We start from the raw sequence: 21,574 nt of genomic DNA, 5'->3' as shown, positions 1-21,574 counted from the left end.
CTTTTATTGATTTGTTTTGAAAACCTGCAAGCAGTGTATAAACACGCTCTTTGTACATATAGTCCTTGCTTACGAGAAGCAAGGCTGGCAGTAAAAGAGACTGCCAGCCTTGCTTCAAGTGCCTGTCACAACAACCCTACATAGTCTGTCATTTGGCCTATTTGTTTAGAAACTAATTAATAAAATATTATTTAAATTCCCTAAAACAGACACTTTTTTATTTTTATTTAAAGCGTAATGGATTAGTATTTCAATCGCTGGGTCAGAAGTGCTGTACGGGGTAAAGCTGGCTCGTTTGACTCCACTTTGTCGATATGTTTGCAGCATTTAAGCTCCGTAGACTGAGTAAAGCAACTAGAGACCCTAGATCAAAAGGGCCATGCAAGGAAATTAGTCGGTATTTTTACTAAACACCGCTGCCGCAAGTGGATTCACAGGAATTTAGAAGCAAGTGGGGTATTCAGTCAACATACTGATTAAAACGATCTTAAACTAGAATGCATATGTATTTTCCTCCCTAGCTGGCAAGTATCCATATAGCAAATCTGTTTTACACTGATAAATTGTAGATCTGGAACACACTGAAATAGAGCTGCAGAGAGATGTAACTTAGTTGTCCGAATATTGTGCACACATTTTTTGCAAGTGAATAAAGAAAAGCAAAAATGATCTTTTCTGAAATACTGAATATGTGGAAAATAATTGGAGGCCAATACATTGAGTTTCAAAATGTAAGACATTACTCTCCCACAGAGTGCTGCAGCGCAAACACTAAGGATACAGCTTGCAAGTACTGCTGCTGGACAGGTTTATGCTTCACTTGTTAAAATTTGGTTTGAAAACATGTTTGCTACATGATGATACAGCTATTATGATGTGTAAAATCTTCATTTATGGAAATCTTTTTTCCAGCAGTAAACTTACGTTTTTACAAGGAAAGTACAAAATATTTTTTTAATGTCATTTTTGTGAGGTGATGTGGTGTCAAGGAGGTACTATATATTTTATAGTTGCTGGGAGCAAAGCAGTGGACTCTTGGAAAAGAAATAGTTTCAAAGTAAAATGTATAAGGAATTCTGGTTAGGGTGTTTAGGCATCTGGTATTGTGATTTTTATGCTGTTGTGTGTGGGTCAAAAGATCCCCCCCCCCCCCAAAAAATCCTAACCTGAATAAAAAAAATTGTAAGTGTAAAGCCAAAGCCCGCCTAACCTCACAGCTGCTATGGAACGTCCAGCTCCAGTGCTGGACGTTCCATTGCGCAGGTGAGGTTCGAACGTTCAACGGCCGACAGCAGCACTACGGAGGTAGTGGTTCAGTCGGCCGCCGAACGTGGCAGCACCTAAGGGGCTAAGTTACAAAACATGAGCAACAGGAGGACTTCACTTTCCCCTTATTCCATCATGCTCACTGGATTTCTTGTCATATCGTCTAATTTATTGTTTTACATACATATTTTGTTGTTTACCTCAGACAGCTTTTACCTAGGATTAGCTGTATTTTAGGTTTTTACGATATCTATGTGGCCTTGTTTACGACATCATTTGTTTGTTTTATTTTGGTGGCTGCGAATAGAAGCTGGGCCCCTGTAATTTGATTACAGATACTAATAAAGATATAGAATTATAGAACACCAAATGTGATTAGCAGGTGTATTTTTCACGGACAGCTTCTAAGCGAAAGTGATCACAACCCACTCTCCCTAACCATGGCTCAGTGGTGGTGCAGTCTAAGAAGGGACAATGTTACCCAGGTAGCCGTACCCCCGGATGAGTCTGAAGTCTCCCCCTGTGGTAGGCGAATAAAATGGGCGAGATTGGTCTTATCCGAGGTTAAGGTAGGGGAAATTCAATCCCTCTTAAACCAAGCAGTAACAACCCTCGGAACTTCCCTTGAAGGGGTGGGTAGAGCTAGTGGTCTTTTCGTCTCCCTGGTAGAAGCCTTAACCAACGTGTTCACTATGCACCCAAACAAGAGGGGTAATAAAGTTCCTAAAAAAACAGGAGAGGGCTGGTATACCCAAACTTGCAGGGCCCACAAGACAAGGTTAGTTGAGGCGATAAAACTTAAGTCCCAAAGTGTGATTCAGGAAGCAAGGAAGGCCTATAACAAATCTCTTAAACTTGCTAGAAGGGAGTGGGAAGAAAAATATTGGGACGACCTGCTCCAGGCTAGTAAAATCAGGGATGCAAGGGCCTTCTGGAATCTCATAAGCACACGTAATAAACCCGATGCACTTGCGAGACCCTGTAACATCCCGCCCCATAACTGGGTAGAACACTTTGGGGCCTTATACCTCCCTCCTAACGGGGAACTGAACGAGGGATTCGACCTTATATGTGAAATTGAACCCCATGCCTATGACTTCTTCACTCCCCTTGAGATTGAGGGGGTTATAGGCTGGGTAGCGCCCCGTAAGGCGGCGGGCCCGGATGGACTTCCGGGGGACCTCATGAGAGCCTTCCCTGCGGAGTGGGCGAGGGTTATAGCAGCTCTTCTAAATGATATCATGATGGGAGGGGCAGTGCCAGAATCTTGGAAAGGGGCAGTGGTAGTCCCGATCTACAAAAAAGGGTGTAGGGAAACACCGGGGAATTATCGGCCTATTAGTCTGATAGACTCCACCCAAAAGATAGCTGGTAAAGCTATCCTTGGAAGGATTCTACACTGGGTGGAGGAGAACAAAATCTTATCAGACTTCCAGGCGGGCTTTCGGGCTGGTATGGGGACAATTGAGCAGGTGTTTAGGCTGGCACTATTGGGGTGGAAGGTTGTGGAACTAGGCAAGGGTAGTCTTTATTTGGCCTTTATAGACCTGAAGACTGCCTTTGACCTGGTGCCCCGGGAAGAGCTTTGGAGGGCACTTTATGAGCTAGGATTACCTCCTTACATTCTATCCCTCCTCATTAGCCTCCATACCCATACCTATGCACAGGTCCGCTGGGGTAAAAACGGAGAGCTCACCGAGAAGATACCAGTCTCCAGGGGCGTAAGACAGGGCTGTGTCTTGGCTCCCACCCTTTTCTCACTATATGTGAACGGGGTGGTAAAACATCTTCAGCAAGAACCAGCCGACGCCCCCTGTCTCGGTGGAGTCCGCATCCCCACCCTACTCTTTGCGGACGACACGCTCCTGATTTCAAAAACCCCACAAGGCCTGCAGAAATTGTTAACACGGTTCCAGGAGTTCTGTACCGCAAAGGGGCTAATAATAAACGTGGACAAAACAAAATACCTAGTCCTAAATCCCCCTAAGAAACTGGGCCGCCCCCCTACCCTTAACTCGATCCCCTTAGAGAAAGTAGCCGAATTCGATTACCTCGGTATTCGGATCACAGATAGGTTGTCCTGGGGAAACCACATTGGTAAAATGGTTCTCAACCATAAGAGAGTAGGAGGAGCTCTTATGAGGGAGTTCAGGGCCTCACCCAGGAGATCACTCACCCCAGTAATTGACATCTACAAGGCCAAAGTAGTCTCATCTGCCTTGTATGGGGCAGAACTGTGGGGCCACTGCCGAATGGACGCCCTAGTGACAGCGGAGAGCAAGTTATTGAAATCCATCATCTCCGTTCCACTGAGCACCCCATCTGTACCAGTGTGGTTGGACACGGGATGTAAAAACATCAAAGACCAGGCCCAGCTCCGACCGCTCCTGCTATGGACACGAATTTGGAGGGGTGAAGAACTAAAATCCTATGCTGATGCCTTGGGGGAAATTATGAGTCTGGGGGGTTGGGCCAAGATAAAATGGTTAAGAGAAACTAAAAATCTCCTGGAGAGCATTGGGCTAGGGGACTGCTGGTCATCACGTTCAGCCCCACCAAAAGAAGTTGTTAAGGCCCTTTATTGGAAATGGACTTCGGAGCGTTTAATCACCAACTCTAACCATTGCAAATCTACTGTTGCTTTTTTACAAATTAAAGACTCTGTGGCCTTTGAACCCTACCTGGACTTGATTACCATCCCCTTTGACCGAGCACTTTATTTCAAATTCAGAGTTGGATCCCTCCCCGTAGGTGCTGTGGTATCAAAATGGTCATCAATGGTTCGTACTTCCCCCAATTGTGCATGTTGCCCGAACAGGGTGGAGTCTATTGCGCATGTTTTATTTGAATGCCCTGACTACGCAAGGCCCAGGAGCTATTGGCTAAATCCTCTCTGTCGGAACATGGGCACACGTAACCACCTAGAAGCTCTACGTATTTTATCCACGGACACTTCCCCCCCTATAGTGTGCGGTATAGCAAAGTTTTTAAAACAGTTTTGGCTTATTCGTTGTAAGAGATTGTCAGTAGCTGTTTAATCTATTTTTAGCTAATTTATTGACCTTTTATCCCTTTTAATAACTTTTTTACTGGCTTCTTGTAGCATTGTTCTTCTGTTTTTGAAATTGTAATGTTTGTATTTTATATGTGCTTACAAGATATCTTGCATATCGAATAAAAGCTTATGACTGAGATAGATAAGAGAGAAGTTCGAGATGTCTGTTACAATCCTAAGGTGAAAACCATCCCAGTTATTCTTGGTTACACTTATACAGTTTTATGTAATACATGGCCCACCATTTTTGCTTCTCTTGCTTTCATCTGCTGTACATGTATGGAAGAGCCACAGTAGAGCCAAGAAACCTGGAATAAGCTGTTTAGCGCCCTACTAGGCATTACACCTCCTATATTGGCACCCAACCCACCCACACTCTTGCCATGCCTACTATTCCCTAACCTTTAACACATACCTGGCATTCGGTTACCTTGCCACACTACCCTTCGCATTTACCACCCTTTGCCTTCCACTCAAATAAAATAAAAATAAAATAAACTGGTGTCCTATTCTTCAATGAACACAACTGTCTCTTTATGGAATTGCACTCCTACCCTCACAGCCCAATAGATTTAAAACAACAAAAAAAAAAAATCTCCAGCAACTGACCACTACTTCGCTTCCTCCCAAGGCCATGCTCTCCATGGAGAGCCATGTCTGCTCCGGTTCAATTCACTGTTCGCATGAGTCAGCAGAGAGCTGCAGGTGAATCCCTCTCAGTTTAACAGCGTTTTAATTTCGCTCCAATCGTAATACATATTTTCTATTTTAGGCATAGAACATAAATTTACCTCTTTACCATCCGAGTGAGACACATTTGTGTGGAGGTTGCATAGGGTGATCACTCATTTGTCTTCAAGACCAGTTTGTGCTGGTAGACTGAACCGACTAGGTATGTTGACCATAACCAGCAGCACTACAGGGTTTTAAAATTTTTGATTTAGTGAGGGGTAGTGATTCCTGTCCCAGCGGGATCCAAGCTGGATGAAAAAAAGGTCTAAAGAAAACAACAGGCTTCTGATTAAATCAGGAGGAAGGTATCCAAGTTGATATAAGGAGCATTTTGATGGAAAAGGATTTGTGTGTGTGTTCCTGATGTAGGAGGCGGATACTCGATGAGATCTGGCAAAGCAGCGAATAGGCTGAAGGTAGATGTTGTTTTCACAGGATAATGTTGCTGATAGCGGTGTTGGGTATTAAGTTTGTTTTTCTCTGAACTTTTAGGTCTGTTTTTGTTTAACGTTTCTTTTCTTCTCTTTTTGCCCTTCTATTCAAGTTTCCTTTTAGTTTTTCTTTGGGAAATAAGTGTGTGGCATCTTTTCATTCTATCCTAATAGAAATTCCGCCTCTGTGAAATAATGTCACGTTCTCAAAATCTCCTGTATTTGAACCATCCTATGTCACGGTGCATGCCTATGTACTCTAGATGTTAAAGCCGAACATCAGGGGCAGCGGAAGAGAATAAAACATGTTCCAGTATAATCTAATACTGTATAATCTTATACTGTATAATCTTCAGTCAGTTGCTGGATCAGATACAATTGAATAATGCAAGAGTGGTCTAAATCTGCATTTTACATACATTTATATATGTTTTATTGATCTATGAATGTACACACAATCTCCTACATTAGACTGGTAATTAAAATTTCTGTATGTGACATTAAGGTTGCATAGACGAGCTGTAAAATAGGTATTCTATTGCAACATTTATATGGTATTTACTGCTCATGTGGGGGTGCCGAAGCGCATGCCTACCTGGGTAGCACACTACATTGTGTATGTTATGTGATTGTAACTGTGTTGAATTTGTTTTGAGGTAAGCAAATGTGGGAAGTGTTTCCATGTTGGGTATGATGGCCACTGAGGTGAAGTTATTGTGTTATGGGTCACAGTGCTTAGCAGTGTGATGGATGAAGTGTGAGAGAGGCGCGCAGTTCAAGGTTTTCATTAGGCTGGTAGCTTTGAACAGCTCTACGGGTCCCTCTATGCTATTTCCTATAATCCTAGTCCACGTCTGTGGTTACTGCACTGGATTGTCTATTTTCAGATACTTTTTAAACTTTTATTATACTTGGCAGAAAAGGTTGCAAAGAGAAATGATGGAGACATCTGCTGGGATGGATTTGGTTAATTATCATCCCACATCAGATTGCTTTTGTTAGATGTCAAAAAGCAGTCGTATATAGCTTATTGGGATCTTCAGTGGGGGGTCTAAATTAATTTCCTCCATGATCTTCCAAAGTCCACATCAGCATGTAATAGATCTTTTCAATTATTCCATTCCTCTTCAGTGAAGTTTTTGTTTGCGTGTGTGTGTGTTTTGTGTGTGCGTGTGTGTGTGTTGTGTGTGTGTGTGTGTGTGTGTGTGTGTGTGTGTTTGTGTGTGTGTGTGTGTGTGTTGTTTGCTTGCTGTGGACAGTACATGACCTGTATCATTTTTAACTTTGGTGAGTGTAAGAATGTTGGTCCGGAGAAGATAATTATTATGCACCGTGCATGAACTACAAACAGTCACCCAACTGCTGAGTGTCATAGTATTAGTATAAGCGCAGATGGGTGAGGGGGTTTTGTATTGTATTGCGATTGCACTTATAGAACGCCTACTATCCCATGGTGATACTTTGAAAAGCTTTATGCCGGGCAGCGTGCTGCTGTGGGAACCAAAGGCTAATGGTTAATCTAGTGGCTATTTGGGATTAGATTTGGGTTCTCCAGAAAACCATTCCATGCATTTACTTCAGTTTTGTTGGGTGTGATATTGGAGGAAGTGGGGGTTTAAACACAAGCTCGTGTAGATGGTTAGTGGAATTCATAGATGAAATAGAGGAGTTTAGGTATTGCTAGGCTGCAGGTATGACTTTCAAAGAAGAGAGTGTTTTTAGGTCTCGTCTGCGTGGCAGTGCATGCGTTGCATCGCCTTCGCCTTGGCGAGATCTATTGTTGTTGCTTTTGTGTCCAGCTTGGCTGGAAGCGGGGTTGGTGTCCGCCCTGTCTCCATTAGGCCCTGCCCACTGCTCGCGCTTTTCAGAAACATTCTCGGCGTTCGTTGGTGCCCGCCCTGTCTCCATTAGGCCCCGCCCACCCTGACTGGATATTTTTTGCCGAGTGCTTGTTGTGTTTAGGAGGGAAAAAAATTATTTTAACCCGCCCACTATTTACCATTCTAATTCGGCAGCCTTGTAGATTTCACTTTCTTTTTAATCTGACGCATGGACTAAGGTAAGTACAGATTAATTTATTTTAATGGGTCTCTCCGCTGCTCATACTTTGATTTGAGATAGTATTTCTTCGTTTTCCGCATTTTTGTGTTGCACGAACTCGACCCGAATGTATTTTCCCAGAACCACATGATTTTAATGGGCTTAGGCCAGACTCCAAGCCAGTTCCAAAGTAAGCAGCCCCCGTTAATAGCTTAACCTATAATATCATGAAAGTGTTGCCCCTCCCAAGAGGGAGGGGAGGGGGCGTGCCCAGGGAGGGCTGCCACCAGGCCTGACAGCAGGATTGCTATCTGGCCTGTAATTGCTTCGGCGCGCGGGCTCTGCAGGGTGTGTGCGGGCTCTCGAGACACTGTGTCTGCATCCTGCCAGCACGTGCAGGGTGGCGAGAAGGGCAGCGCGGCGGCAGGGGCATGCCAGCCACTGCGGGGCTACAAACATGTTCTACAACTGCGTGAAAAGTCAAATGTGAGTACCGGTACCTGCAAGCTGTTCTGGGATCGGATGGGCTCAGTCAAATGAGGTTTGGTGTATTAAGAAGCGTTCTACTGATGAGCATAAAAGTAAAGAGGGCGAGGCGCAACGGGTCTCCAAAAAGTTCAAGAAACTTCTTTCATCTGTAGCTGATTTGGTAAACGATTGACTTTTGCTTAGTTTTGACTTTTAACCCACGTTTAAGGATGAGTGGCATGTTTATAAAAATGTATATGGTAATCCCTCAACAGATAATATGCAAATTGTATACACTGATAATCCATGTCAGTAAAACTATTTTGGGTCGTTAAGATCAGTTAAAAGTTTTGCCAATATGCCCTTGTGTTGTGTGCACAGTATTTGTTTCTTTCTGTTAGCCTGATGTATCTGCAGATTTACCGTTAACTAGTGGATCAGAGTTTCACATTCAAATTTAGCGTTTTTTGTGTAGCCAGGCACACCTGTTAGCATAGAGGCTTTGGTACATATTGCTCATTTTTTATTATGAAACTTACTCGCCCCATATCAAATACAGGGAGTTCATTCAGTCCCATGTTGATTTGTTGTTTGCATTCTTGGACTTGTAGTATCCTTATGCAATTACACGCAGAGAATAACATTGGCTTGGAAGAGTTACTCACGCTGGCATGGTAGCGCTTGCTATCTGCTACACGCATTCATCAGGCGAGTGGGAGCTCTTGGCTGTATAGAAGTGGAATGTGCATATGTATATTACCAGAAAGAGTGCTGTTTTGTTTTATTTGTTGTACAGCTGATAAACATGGTTAACGCGAAAGTAGTGACGTCACAGTTGTGTATTTACAAGAGTTTAAGCTATTGGCATCGTAAACTACCATGTTTTTTTTGTTGTTTTTTTTGTTTTTTTAAAGCATTTTTATTTACAATGTCAATAGCTCAAAATAATGTAAATGCGAGACCTATTGCGTTGCAAGTGCTTGTTTCCATTAGGTAATGCTTCAAGATAAATATTAGTGCAGCCAAGCTTGCTAACATTTGGGTCTCTTTAACGGCCACTGTAAGGGCCCACATAACTACCTACTATACAGTACAAAAAGACATGTTGAAATGCTCAAAATGAAAAAAATAACAAACAGACTGCTTCATGAACACTAGCTAGTGGTTCCCCGGAGATTCAATCAAATTGGGACAAAGCAATACTGACATTAAAGGATTTCTGTTCACAGGAACAGCTGTTGAATGATAAAACAACAGGCCAGTGTGCTTATTAAGAGTGAATATACAGGGACACTATTAGCATGGGTGCAACCGTTAGGAATAATCAGAATAGAATAATTAAAAAATTTCGATCAGACTTCTAACACCAATATATTAGGCGCATCCTTTTTAGAAAGGGTTTTTATTTATTTATATTTTTAACCACTACAAACCAGTATATCAAGTTTGAGGCCAGTCATAGTGAAAATCAGATTACAGAGTATCTTCATCAAATTCAATTCCAAAAGTATCTATTGAGCAGACCCAGGAATTTAGTAGACTTATTTCATGGGAGTAGTTTCTATTCACTTTAGATTATTTAGTGAATTAAAATGACTGCTGTAATGCCTATCAAATTTTATAAACCAGTATTAACTGAGTCAAAATATGTTTTAATACCATTTTTCCAATGGAATCTGTATGGTGGGTGCAAACCCTAAATCTTATTTGAGTCTATAGTTATCTTTCTAAACAACGGTGATAAAACAAAGATTCAGGGTCTTGTAGGCCAATAAGTCTTTCGAAAGTCGACTGTTACTTTCTAAATGTTTTGCAAACAGTCTTACTATTGCTGTAAAAGAAATAATGCATGAAGATCAAAGTAGCTTTTTACCTGGTGTACAGATTACACGTAACCTAAACATTTTGATAGAAGGTATTCAAACCTTTTATTCATTGTGAGTGTGGCCTCTACCTCAACACTGACGTTGGTGAAACTAGGAGGCATATACTGGTTATCGTGAATTCCTGTAGGAAATAAACAGTTTTTCATCAAGAGCTTCTTCCTCCCGTGAGAATACTTTAAATAGGTTTTGCAGTAAATTTCTTAATCTTTGTAGTAGGAGATTTGTTCATCTGTATTTTAAATCCATTACTACTGACTAAATGGACTATAATACAGGTCGTCTCTAGAATCCTCTTCAGTTTAAAATGGTTGTTGCACATATTTGTTGTATCTGAGCTGCAAATATATCAGAGACAAATACCTCTGAGGTAAAACCTTTTGATTACTTAACTTTTACCAGTTAAAGAGGTGCACACTTTTTATTTTGAGTCTATTAAATATGTTAGGATAAAACACCCTCTTTTATACCTGCAAATTCTACAGTACAAAAGATGTATTTTTAGATGAGGCCATGGAAGAATCATTTGATAGTGGTATTTTGTTTCTGGAAAAAAAAAACGAATTACAAGTTATGAAGTTAGTCTTTGCAAAGTTCTTACTCTGCTTTGGTTTTCTAAATACCTTAAGATCTGTATTTTTTAATGCCTGTCTTTTGTGTAGTGTGTCCAAGGGAGTTTAGAAGACCCAAAGAGTGTCACCCATCATAAGCTGATACATGCAGCGTCTGAGCGAGTGCTGTCCGATACGAAGACAGTGGTGGAGGAAAACATTCAGGATAAAGGTAGGTCAGCACTAAGACAGTCTTCAATCATCCTTCATCTAGAGTTTAAAGCAAATTATACTGAACAGTTGTGCAACAGAAAACATAATTGCATGAATGATCACTGGTGATTCCAGAATGTCGCAAATAATTACTTTGGATTGTAAACCCATTCCAAGTCTCTTTCCACACTGACCACTTTTTGGATACTCTTTTTCTATACAGTGCAACATTCTGCTTAAATTTTCGGGATTTGAATTCGTACTAAATGGTTTAAGTGAGATGTGTCCTGTGTAGATTTTCAATAAGGACTATATATTTGTTACATCTTGCAGCACTGCATTTTTTTAAATTTAGATTTTTATGTACAGTAATGTTGAATTGACGAGTACGGTTTCTAGATTTGCATTGTCTGACTGAGTAATGTTTGTTCCTGCAGGGCCTAGATCTCTGTTCCCTTCTAATTTTCACTTCAAACCATAGGCCATCTATTACATCATCCTTTAGCTGCCCATTCCCGCTTTTACCTAGTGAAGTCTAATCTGGCTGCCCATTCCACTAGTCTTTCAATGAGGGAGTTTCATTATTCATTGCTAAGAACATTTACAAACATGGTTCTTCCTGCCTTAATATTTTTGTTTTCTTTTTTAATTGTTTCAACTTTAATACCTGTGGTAATTTCTGGTAAATCGCAGTAAGATGAGGATTTATGGAAATCATGCTTAAAAATACGGAATAGTTTGTCGATTTCTTTTTATTTGCCCGTTTTTAACAAGGGAATTCACCTGAAAAGTAGTTAGCTGTACAACTCATTTCCTCTACTTTTTTGTTTTTATAATACCAGATGTCTTGTTGTTGATAAAAAAGCGGGCTCCCCCACCCCCTCCTAAAATGACTGAAGTCTCAGCAGAAGAAAAAGTAAGTTAATGGATCTTTTCTTCAATAGTTTAACAAAAGTCGTAAATGTGTGCCATGTGACCAGCTGTGCTTGTGACCGGTGAACAAGTTGAAGTGTAAGAGCTTCTTGTATAATTATCACACTCTCCTCGAATCACGAGAAACCAAATATAGATATTTAGTGTAAACATATGAACGAATCCAGTCAACTGATTTTACAACCCTGGTCAAATGTATTTAAAAATAATGCAGTTGTGGTAAGAAACTGTGTGAGAAAGTAATGTAGAGATTGAACTCCCCTAAAAGTGTGACGCTCCAGACTGTATGCCACAAAGTTAATAAACACAACCTACACAACGTTTTCATACCCTTTCCCCTTACTGGATTGTATTTCTCTATTGGTAACCCTCCATATTTTTTGCTTGAATATACATGTATTTGTGGGCGTCTCCTGTCCTGTTGTGCCTCTGCACTTTTCTGTTGTATGAAACCCTAACCATTTGCTCTTCTATTACCGCTACACTGGTGACGAGTAGGGCTTGCACAGGTCATGTGTACAAGAAAGCACTTTTTATATGAAACTGCTCAATAAACCTTTATCCACTGTGCATTTTAATAGAAGTGAAATTATTAAAGTACACCAGTACTGAAATGTTTTTCATCCCTCGGTTTCCTTCAATGACATTTATGTTGGGCTTCATCACCCCGATAAACACTTGATCTATATATAGTCCTTTGTGGTTCTGGTAAGGAGAACAAGTATATTTGAAGGTCTCCCATGAGGTAACACTTTCTACCATTGCTGGGAGGTATGTATGTAATTGTATTTATTTGTGCTAAATGCTTTATGGATGTTAAAATGCTACTTTGTTTCTGTCAGGCAGACCAATAGACCTCCCCGTGCTATGGGCAGTGCTTAAGATCACATTATAAAAGTATAATGACCAGCACATTACTGGCCCTTGTCTCATTTTTAGGGCCGGTGTTAGCCAAGACGTTTTTTATTTTACTAAAATTATGTACATGCTTATAGGGGCTTTCATCCAGCCTTCTTATTCCATTGCTCTTTTTTTGTCGCTCACATTTTTCTTTCGCCTACTGCAACATGGGACAGTGAGTTTTGACCACTTCAGCCACTGTACAGCTTCGCTTCACTGTGACAGTATTCTTCTCTTTCACATGGAACACATCAGCACAGATAATTCTCTTCAGTGCCAGGAAATCTTGAGACCTAATTTGTTTTTTGACTTTAGTCAATATATTTTATTATATATTTTTGAAGGTCCATTAGCTCTCCAGTAATAACGTATATGATAGACTACTAGCCGCAGATTCCTTAACGTAGAATTATCCCCAGACGTAAGACTGGATCCCGAAAACTTGCTTTGCCCCAGCATCTCTGCGCGCCGAGGGGGGGGAGGGGGTTGTTACCACGTGACTCCGCCCTGACGTCTTCCACGGGCGTGACGTCAGCAAGGTCACATAAGCCCCACCCTGGTGCACCAACGTCAGTTGTTCTCTTTTCTGCATGCAACGCGGATCCTGATCGTGTCCTGGCATGTTTTCAGGCCTCCTTTTTGTTTCGTGGAACAGTGTGCAAATGCATTCGAGCTTCAAGTCGTGTACTGATTGTGCACGGCAGATGTCAGCGACGGACCCTCACCCGATATGTATGTGGTGTTTAGGCTAGTACCATGACTCTACGGACTGCGAAGCTTGTCAGCACCTCAAACCGAAGTCCCGGCCGTAGTGCCGGATGAAATTGCTGTCGGCCCGCTTGGTCAGGTCGGTGTCGCCCCAGCGTCCGTCCCCTACCTCGGAGGCCAAGAATTGCCGATTCAGTATGCGGCATCGCGATGCGCCATGGCCCCAGCTCGCCAGCTGGTAGGTCCTGTAGTTTGTCTCCGAGGTCGCCACCCTACCCGGTGTCCGGGAGACTAGCGCCAAAATGACTTCTTTGGCCCCCTCCTCCACCCCCTGAGACGTCCGCGGATCCCTTGCCTCACGTGGGGCCTTCCGCAGAGTCGCTGGCGGCTTCGGCACCGAAGGATTCGGCTTCAGGTTGTAGGAGAGTGGTGTCATCAAGGGGTAGTCCTTCGGGGCTCCGCTCTTCGACCCGTGGCATCCCTGCCTTGCCGCAAATCCCTATGGGGCTCCCTGTGGCGTCGTAGGAGTTTGCCGGGATTCAGGGCTTGTCCCAGATTCCCCCTTGGCTCTCTGAACAGGCGGCTGCCTCCCCAGAGGCCGTGCCGGCATCGTTTCAGCGCCGGAGGCTTTCCCTCCCCCCGGCCCTGGCGGTGCCGCGGGTGGGGGCCGGAGCCTGGGGTGCTTTCCAGAGTTCCTCTCGGTCCTCTCTGCGGGCAGCTGTCCAGAGTGAGGTCGAGCCGGCGCCTTTTCAGCGCCATTCCGTAGTCGCATCGGCTCCGACCCACCCCATTCTCCTGGGGAGCACGTGGTGACAGAGGTTTACTCTGTGCTGCAGATGCCCACTCCGGCGTCAAGCCGGCGGCTGTGGCGGACTCCAGTGCGCCGTACCGGCGTTGGGTCCTTGACCTGTCTCCTGAGGCCCCTTCCTCTCCGGAGGTTTGTCATCTGTTGGTCTCTTCCTCTCCGGAGAAGGGACGCCGCATTGTGGCCTTTTTACCGGCATCTTCCAGGGAGGGCTCCACGCCGTCCCTGAAGCCTAAATCCTCAGACCCTCCTTTCCGCAGCTCGTGTTTTGGTTCTTCCACCGGCTTCTCCGCCTTCCCCTGGGGCCCCTCGGGTCCCCCACTCGTCTGGAGATCCCCCACCGTTCCGGGGCTGGGCACTTACCCCTATAGCTGGTACCCCTATAGCTGGACTTGGGACGGACGAATCAGTTTGCAGCCATCGCCCACGGAGAAATTGCTCCCTCCCCCGCGGCGCCCTACGGAAGCCAGTGTTGCATTTGTTCGGTCTATTTTCACAGCCGCTGGCATTTTGCGGATGGGTGACTGTCACCCCGTTCCCTACTGATAACCCCTTGGAGTTCCTCCACCAGGGCTCTGGTGGACGGGAGCTGTTCCTTCCTTTGAAGCGTCACTCCACAATTCTCTTATGGGGGGCTTGGGGGCGTCCTGCCACGGGTGATCCAGTGCATCGCCACTGTCCTGCTCCGCATTACCCAGTCTGCCTTTCTTTCCACCCTTCTACTCAAGGCTCTCTTCTGCGGACTGCCTTTCTGTCCTTGCTTGTGGTGTTGTGTCCTCCGTCTCGGGAGGCCCGGTGTTTGGATTCATGGGGGCGTAACCTCTTCGCTTCATCCAGTGATGCCTTGCGGGCGCTCAACATTCTTTGTGTGTTGGCGAGGGCTACTTCCAGCCTGTGGGATTCGGCGGAGTCCCTTCTTTCTCATGTCTCTGAGGGTGACCATGCTGATCTATGGCACCATGTGTTGTATGGTAGGGAGTTGGCCACGTTTATTCTTTGTGCGGCCTTGGATGACGCCGATACTCTCGGCCGCGCTATAGCCACTAATGTGGCTTTCCGTCGCCATGCTTGGCTGCAGGATGCTGTTTTTCCTGAGAACATTAGGCAGCGTCTGGTTGACCTGCCCTTTGATGGGGTCTTTTTGTTTAACACTCATGCACACTCCGCCATTTAGCGTCTCCCTGCGGGGCTCCGTCCTCCTCCTCCCCCTCCGTTACCTGGCTTGTTAATCTTCCGGGGCTTAATGGAAGGTGTTATCCCAATTGCACCTGGGCTCTGGTGTTTTGAGTGGCCCATTTATATGTTTTCTGTGGCTTGAAGTGCCTTCGGTGTCCCTTGATTGGTCCCTCTCTTCTGTTGGCTGCTGGTTCAGCCCTTTTGGCAAGTGTGTATTTTTTGGCTGATTGCTAAGCCATCTGTGGTTCCTACCACAGATCTTATGTTCTTGTCCTCTGATGCTGGATTTTTTCGCTGGTGGTTCCCATGTTTTCTTTGGGACGTGTCATACCCTAAGTGGGGAACTTGTAGTTATTGTATAGCGCTGTCCTACGCTGGTGGAGGTGTGGACTCCCCTTATGGGCTCTTTATTCTTGTTGAGGTGCAGCTTGCACTGCTCCAGGGTCTGTCGTTTTAGTATCTGCTGCAGCGTTGGACCAGTTTTGGCAGGCCGTTTGTGGCGTTGTGCCGTGGTTTTCCGCCCTTTTTTGTCTGGCGTTTGGAGCCTGTCCTCTGTCTGGTGTTCCAGGGGGGGATGATATTTCATGGTATTTTCCTGGGTTCTGGTGGACGGCTTGGTTGTCCTACGTTTTTTCTCCTCTTCTCTTCTGACTGGTTCCACTTCTTCGTGGGTCGGTTTATGTCCGTCATGATCTCCCTTTTGGGGTTGTTCCGGATTTCCTTGGCCCTTGCCTTCATCTTGCGCTCGGCTTGATCTGGGCGCTCTGCTTCATAGTACTTGCCAGCTGCTGTTGCGCATGTCTGCTCATTCTGGTCCATTGCCGGTGGCCTTGGAATGTGCCGTTGTGCTCCTGCATCTTGGTCTGCGGGAGTCTTGCGAGACTATGCCTCTCTTCTTACGCCTGCCGTTCTTGACTGTGGAGTCGTTCCTGCCTTGTCTGCTGCCTTGGGGTTGTGGCCGGTTCAGCTGTTCCTTTCAGTGTGCATGGGTGTTTTTCGATGAGGGGCTTGCCTCCTGTTAGAATTGGGGGTCTCTGGTTGGCACATGTAGGTACTTGTGACAAGCAGGGACCCTCTCCTCTAGTCAGGGCAAGGGAATTACCCTCTTAAAATAATCCCTGCTCATCCTCTAGGCAGCATGGCGTGAGCAGTCAAGGCTAGTTCAGAGGCGATATAAGTTAAGCATTTGTGACCACATACAGTAACCTAGTGACAACACTACAAATGGACACCACACAAAGTTTTATCAAAAATAGTTAGCTTTTCTATAAAGGCTTAGCACAAGACCAAATAACGACCAAAAATATTCCACAATACTGTTAGCAATAAAGAGTTCTTGTTAAAAGTGTATTCTTAAAGTTCTGTGCGGTTCGGCTCTCACGGTGAGGAAAATACCCAAAAGAGTCTAACAAGCGCAGCGAACGCTCCGGTCGGAGGCGTACAAAAATGCAGTGCGAGTTGTACACAGTACCTTAGCTTGATGTGTCTGGCACGGACGGGCGATGAAAAAGAAAGCGTTGTACGCTGCGATGTCCTCCTGTCACGGTGCGAGCGACGGCCCGTTGACTTCGTGGCTACGAGTCTTTGGGCGCAGAGTCGCGTTGCTTGAGGGGACAGTGCTCGGTGCGGTGCGATCTATTTACGTTTCGGCGTACGAGCTGTCCCTTGGGAGCTGCGACCTACAGTCTTGTATGTGGTGCGAGGCGGTGCGGGCGTGCGAAGCGTACCCCCTTTCAGGTGCGATCGTCAGACTTAAACTCAGCGGCATTGTACGTGTCATTCCAACCAGGATGATTTGATGAAGCTAAGCATTGTACGCGGCGTTGTCGCCAGTCACTGTGCGAGCTACGGCTTGTTTGGGGCACAGAGTCGTGTTGATTGAGGCGGACAGGCTAGATACGGTGCTTTGCAGAACACAAGTCGATCGTACGAGGCGTACACAGCTCCCGACCTCTGCAACAACGGAAAACAGCGTTTCCCACAGCTCTCTTCGAGGCCGATGAAGTCCACTGGCCCTGGGACTTCAGTCAGGGGGCAAGCTTCCTCACAAGCCCTTAGAGATCTTTTGCACAAGTTGGAAAATAAAGTCTCTCAGTCTTTCTCCTCTCCTTTAGCAGCAAGGCAACCACTGCAGGCCAATCTCCCAGGTCAGCGACAGTATTCCTCCTTCAGCTTTCCCAGTTCCTTCTCATCAGGCAGAGGTTTCTTCTTGTCAAATCTGGATCTAATTTCTTGGGAGCAGGGTCCCAATACTTACACCCCTAAATCCTTTGTTCCTCTGGGGTAGAGGGCCTGTGCCCAGCCAAAACCAGTTCTTGAGCACTTTGTTGACAGGACTCCGACTTTTCATTCAGGGAGCAGGCTAGAGACTTCAGACACTCCACAAGAGGTGGAGCCAGCATTGTGGTGGAAAGGCACAGTCCTATTCAGAGCCCAGGTGCACTCCTCCCACCCATCTGGATGTAAATCTCTCTATTTACCACCAGGCCACCTAGCCCTGCCCTCTGGAATTCCCCAGCCCTGCCACTCACAGAACCCAGACAGCAGAAACACATCCTAGCAGAGGCAGGCTGAAATGGTTAGGCAAGCAATACCTACTTTCTAAAAGTGGTATTTGCAAACACAGAATATTAATATAAACTTTACTAAAAGATGTATTTTATTATTCTATGTTCAGGCATACTAAACTCGAATTTCTACCATGTTCTCTGAGTCTGTTAGGATTATAGAATGTAATAATTCTAACAGCCCATTCTGGCCTATGGAGAACAGGTAGCCTTGCAATAGTGAAAAACGAAAATGGCTGTAATTCACTATTAGGACAGGCCACACACATCGGGGCTTGTCCTATCTTATACTTACAATCCACCCTGCCCTTGGGCCTACCATAGGGGTGACTAACATGAAGGTAAGGGAAGGTTTAGGGACTGGCAAGTGGGTGCACTTGCCCAGTCAGCATGAGAGTACCAGACTGCACGCAGGCTCTGCAATGGCAGACCTTAGACACATTTTACAAGGCCGCTTCTGTGGGTGGCACAACCAGTGCTGCAAGCCCACTAGCAGCATTTGGAATTACAAGCCCTGGGCACTCCTGGTGCACTGTACTAGGGTCTAACAGTAAACCAAATAAGCCAATCATGGAATCCAATCAATATAGCAATTTATACAGGGAGCACTTGCACTGTGGCACTGATTGGCAGTAGCCTAGTGCTCTGAGCAGCTAACACCAGTGAAAACATATGAGGCACAGCAAAAAAAGTGGAAGGGAGACCCACGCCAAGGTGCCAGGTCTAACACCTCCACTTCTACCTCTCCTCCTTTGAGTTTTGGGGTGATTCTTTCTTCCTCAGTTCTCCCCTGCCATTGTCTGTCCCTCCGGGGCATTCTGGCGGATGTTCCTGGTACCTTGGCTGGGCTTGGGGGTGTCCTGGCCTCACCTCGCCGCCTTCTGCTTGGTGGGGGGATGAGCCGCACTTCTTTTCCCCTTTACACGTCCCCTGCTGGGGCCCTGTGTCGGCTCTCGCAGGCCCTCCTTCCTTTTGGGTACGGCTAGGGTATCTATTCTACGTTAAGGAATCTGCGGCTAGTAGTCTCTATCGGATGTACAAGTTACTTTCCTTCGGTAATGATGTATCTGGTAGAGACGATTCTAGCTGCAGATTCCTTCACGACCCGTCCTTCCTCCCCGTTCTGCGTAGACCTTTGGTTTGGTCCTCTGCACTTGCTTTCCTCCAGGTGGTTTTGTCTTATGCGAGTGCCCTCTTTCACTTCCTCCCTAGTGGGATGCTTTGTTCTGTTTGTTTGATCCACTCCTTCCTTTCTGGTGATTGGTTGGTGGGTTCATGGGTACTTCTGCGTCCCTGCACCCTGGTCTTCCAGTGTGGGGCCTACTCCTGCTCTTCTCCCTTTTTTATTGCTTGCAATTTCTGACTCCTCTGCAGTCCTCTGAGTTGGGGTCTCTTGGCTGTGCCTCGGGCCTTAGCTCTTTACAGGGGATGTGTCTCTCCTTGCTGGTGTTGTCTTGGGGGGTAAATTTTTGTTACTCTTCTGTTCTGGCCTTGTTGTCCATCACTGTTTATGGACTGTGGTTGCAGGCCTCTTAGCCTGCTGTGACGTTTTTCACGTGGTTTTCTGCCCCCTGGGAGGATGTTGTATTTGCCTGCAGGGTTGCTTCGCAGCAGCTGTGCTCTACTCTTCTCTTCTATGAATTTTGGTGCCACAGTGCCTGCCACTCTCCCGAATGGTGCTGTTACTCACCATTTGCTTTTTTCTTTCTGTTAATCTCATTTTTTCGCACACTGTTCCCATATTCTCACAGTTTTTGTTTGCGATGGCTCCACATTGTGGCACGGAAAAGTTCTCTGAAGAAAACTGACGTTGGCTCGCCGAGGTGGGGCTTATGTGACCTTCAATCAATCCATCATATCACTTACCCGTGAGGTTCTCAAGGCGCTGGGGGCTGGGGGGTCTTGAGGTCAGCAGGTCTTGGGTCTGCCGTAGGTGGGTGGGGAGGGTGATCCAGGTCTTTGTGGCGAGGTGGGAGAAAGATCTGCAGCCGGCAGTCGTTCTTTGGATGCGGGGGACTGCGGCGAGGGCGAGGCTTGTGGAGCGGAACTGGCGGGTGGGGGTGTAGAAGCTGAGTCGCCTGTTGAGGTATGCTGGTCTGATGTTGTGGAGTGCTTTGTGTGCGTGGGTGAAGGGCTTTAAGGTTATCCTCTTGTTGACGGGGAGCCAGTGCAGGTCTCTCAGGTGGGGTGTGATATGGCTGCGGGTGGTATGTCGAGCATCGGACCTGCAGAGGCGTTCTGGATGCGTTGTAGATGTCTCAGGTGTTTGGCCGAAGTTCCTGTTTAGAGGGTGTTTCCGTAGTCCAACCTGCTGCTGACGAGGGCCTGGGTGACCGTTCTTCTCGTTTCGGTGGGGACCCACTTGTGGATCCTGCTGAGCATGCAGAGAGTGTTGAAGCAGGAAGAGGAGACGGTGTTGACATGCTTGGTCATGGAGAGGGTGGAGTCGAGGATGACCCCCTAGGTTGCGTGCGAGGTCGGTGGGTGTTGGAACTGTTCCCAGTGGTCGGCATCCAGGAGTCGTCCCAGGTCGAAGGGGTGGATCAGAGGATGAGGACCTCCGTCTTGTCAGAGTTCAGCTTCAGTCGGCTGTTCCTCATCCATCCGGCGAGGGCCTTCATTCCTTTGTGGAGGTTGGTTTTGGCGGTGTGAGGGTCTTTGGTGAGGGAGAGGATCAGCTGGGTGTCATCGGTGTATGAGATGATGATGTGCTGTCTGGTGAGGAGGGCGCGAGGTGCCATGTAGATGTTGAACAGCGATGGGCTGAGGGATGAGCCCTGGGGTACGTCGCAGATCTCTGTGGCTTTGGAACGAAAGGGGAGGAGGCGGACGCTCTGGGTTCTGCCGGAGAGGAAGGATGTGGTCCAGGGCCTTCTCTTAGATCCCGGCATCGTGTAGTCGTGTAGTCATGTAGGTGTGTTCGTAGTGTGCAGTGGCAGACCGTGTCGAAGGCGGCCGATAGGTCCAGGAGGATGAGGGCCGCTGTTTCTCCATTGTCTAGCAGGGTCCTGATGTCGGTGGCGGCGATAAGGGCGGTTTCGGTGCTGTGGTTGCTCCGGAACCCGGATTGGGACGGGTCCAGGATGCTGTTCTCCTCAAGGTAGTGGGTCAGTTGTTTGTTGACGGTTTTCTCTATGACCTTCGCCGGGAATGGGAGCAGGGAGATGGGCCTGAAGTTCTTGAGGTTCGCCTTGGGTTTCTTGAGTAAGGCGTTGATCTCAGCGTGCTTCCAGCTTTCCGGGAAGGTTGCTGTCTAGAAGCAGATGTTGATTACTTTCCGGAGATGGGGTGCGATGGCTTTGCTGGCTTTGTTAAAGTTGTGGTGTGGGCATCGGTCTAACGATGATCCGGAGTGGATGGTGTTCATGATCTTGCTGGTGTCCTCGTCGTTGATGTTGGTCCAGGAGAGTAGTGGTTTGTGTGGGTGGTGGCGAAGGTCTCGATGGTTGTCGGGGCGGTCACGGCGTTAAAGCGTTCGTGCATGTCGGCGATATTGCGGTGGAAGAAGGTGGCCAGCGAGTCGCACAGGTCTTGCGAAGGTGGGATGTCGTTGGTGTTGGAGAGTTCATTCACGATGTTGAAGAGTTCTTTGCTGTTGTGTGAGTTGTTATCTAGGCGGTCTTTGAATGAGGCCATTTTGGCGGATCTGATGAGGTGATCGTGTTTGCGGGTGGTGTTCTTGTGGGCTGTGTAGCTGTCCGGTGTTCGTTCGCCGAGCCAGTTCTTCTCCAGTTTTCGGCATGTTCGTTTGGAGGCCTGGTGGTCTTCAGTGAACCAGGTGGGTTTCATGCTGGTATGGCTGTTGGAGGGTTTCTTGCGCGGGGCGAGGGTGTTGACTCAGTTGTC

The 21,574-nt window shown here is 46.3% G+C and overlaps 1 protein-coding gene across 1 annotated transcript in view; it reads left to right on the top strand.

The window, feature by feature from the left end:
* The window catches only part of UBAC1 (UBA domain containing 1), a 220,155-nt gene that overhangs the window by 79,783 nt on the left and 118,798 nt on the right, over window positions 1-21,574 (top strand). The window contains exons 2-3 of the mRNA XM_086921002.1: window positions 10,538-10,658; window positions 11,482-11,555. Coding sequence (XP_086777128.1) covers window positions 10,538-10,658; window positions 11,482-11,555 — 195 coding nt within the window. The remainder of the gene's footprint in view (window positions 1-10,537; window positions 10,659-11,481; window positions 11,556-21,574) is intronic.

Source organism: Lissotriton vulgaris, chromosome 5 (genome assembly GCF_964263255.1).
Source record: "Lissotriton vulgaris chromosome 5, aLisVul1.2, whole genome shotgun sequence".
Taxonomy (NCBI): Eukaryota; Metazoa; Chordata; class Amphibia; order Caudata; family Salamandridae; genus Lissotriton; species Lissotriton vulgaris.
The sequence above is the reverse complement of the archived record's forward strand: the minus strand, read 5'-3'. Positions and strand labels throughout refer to the sequence as shown.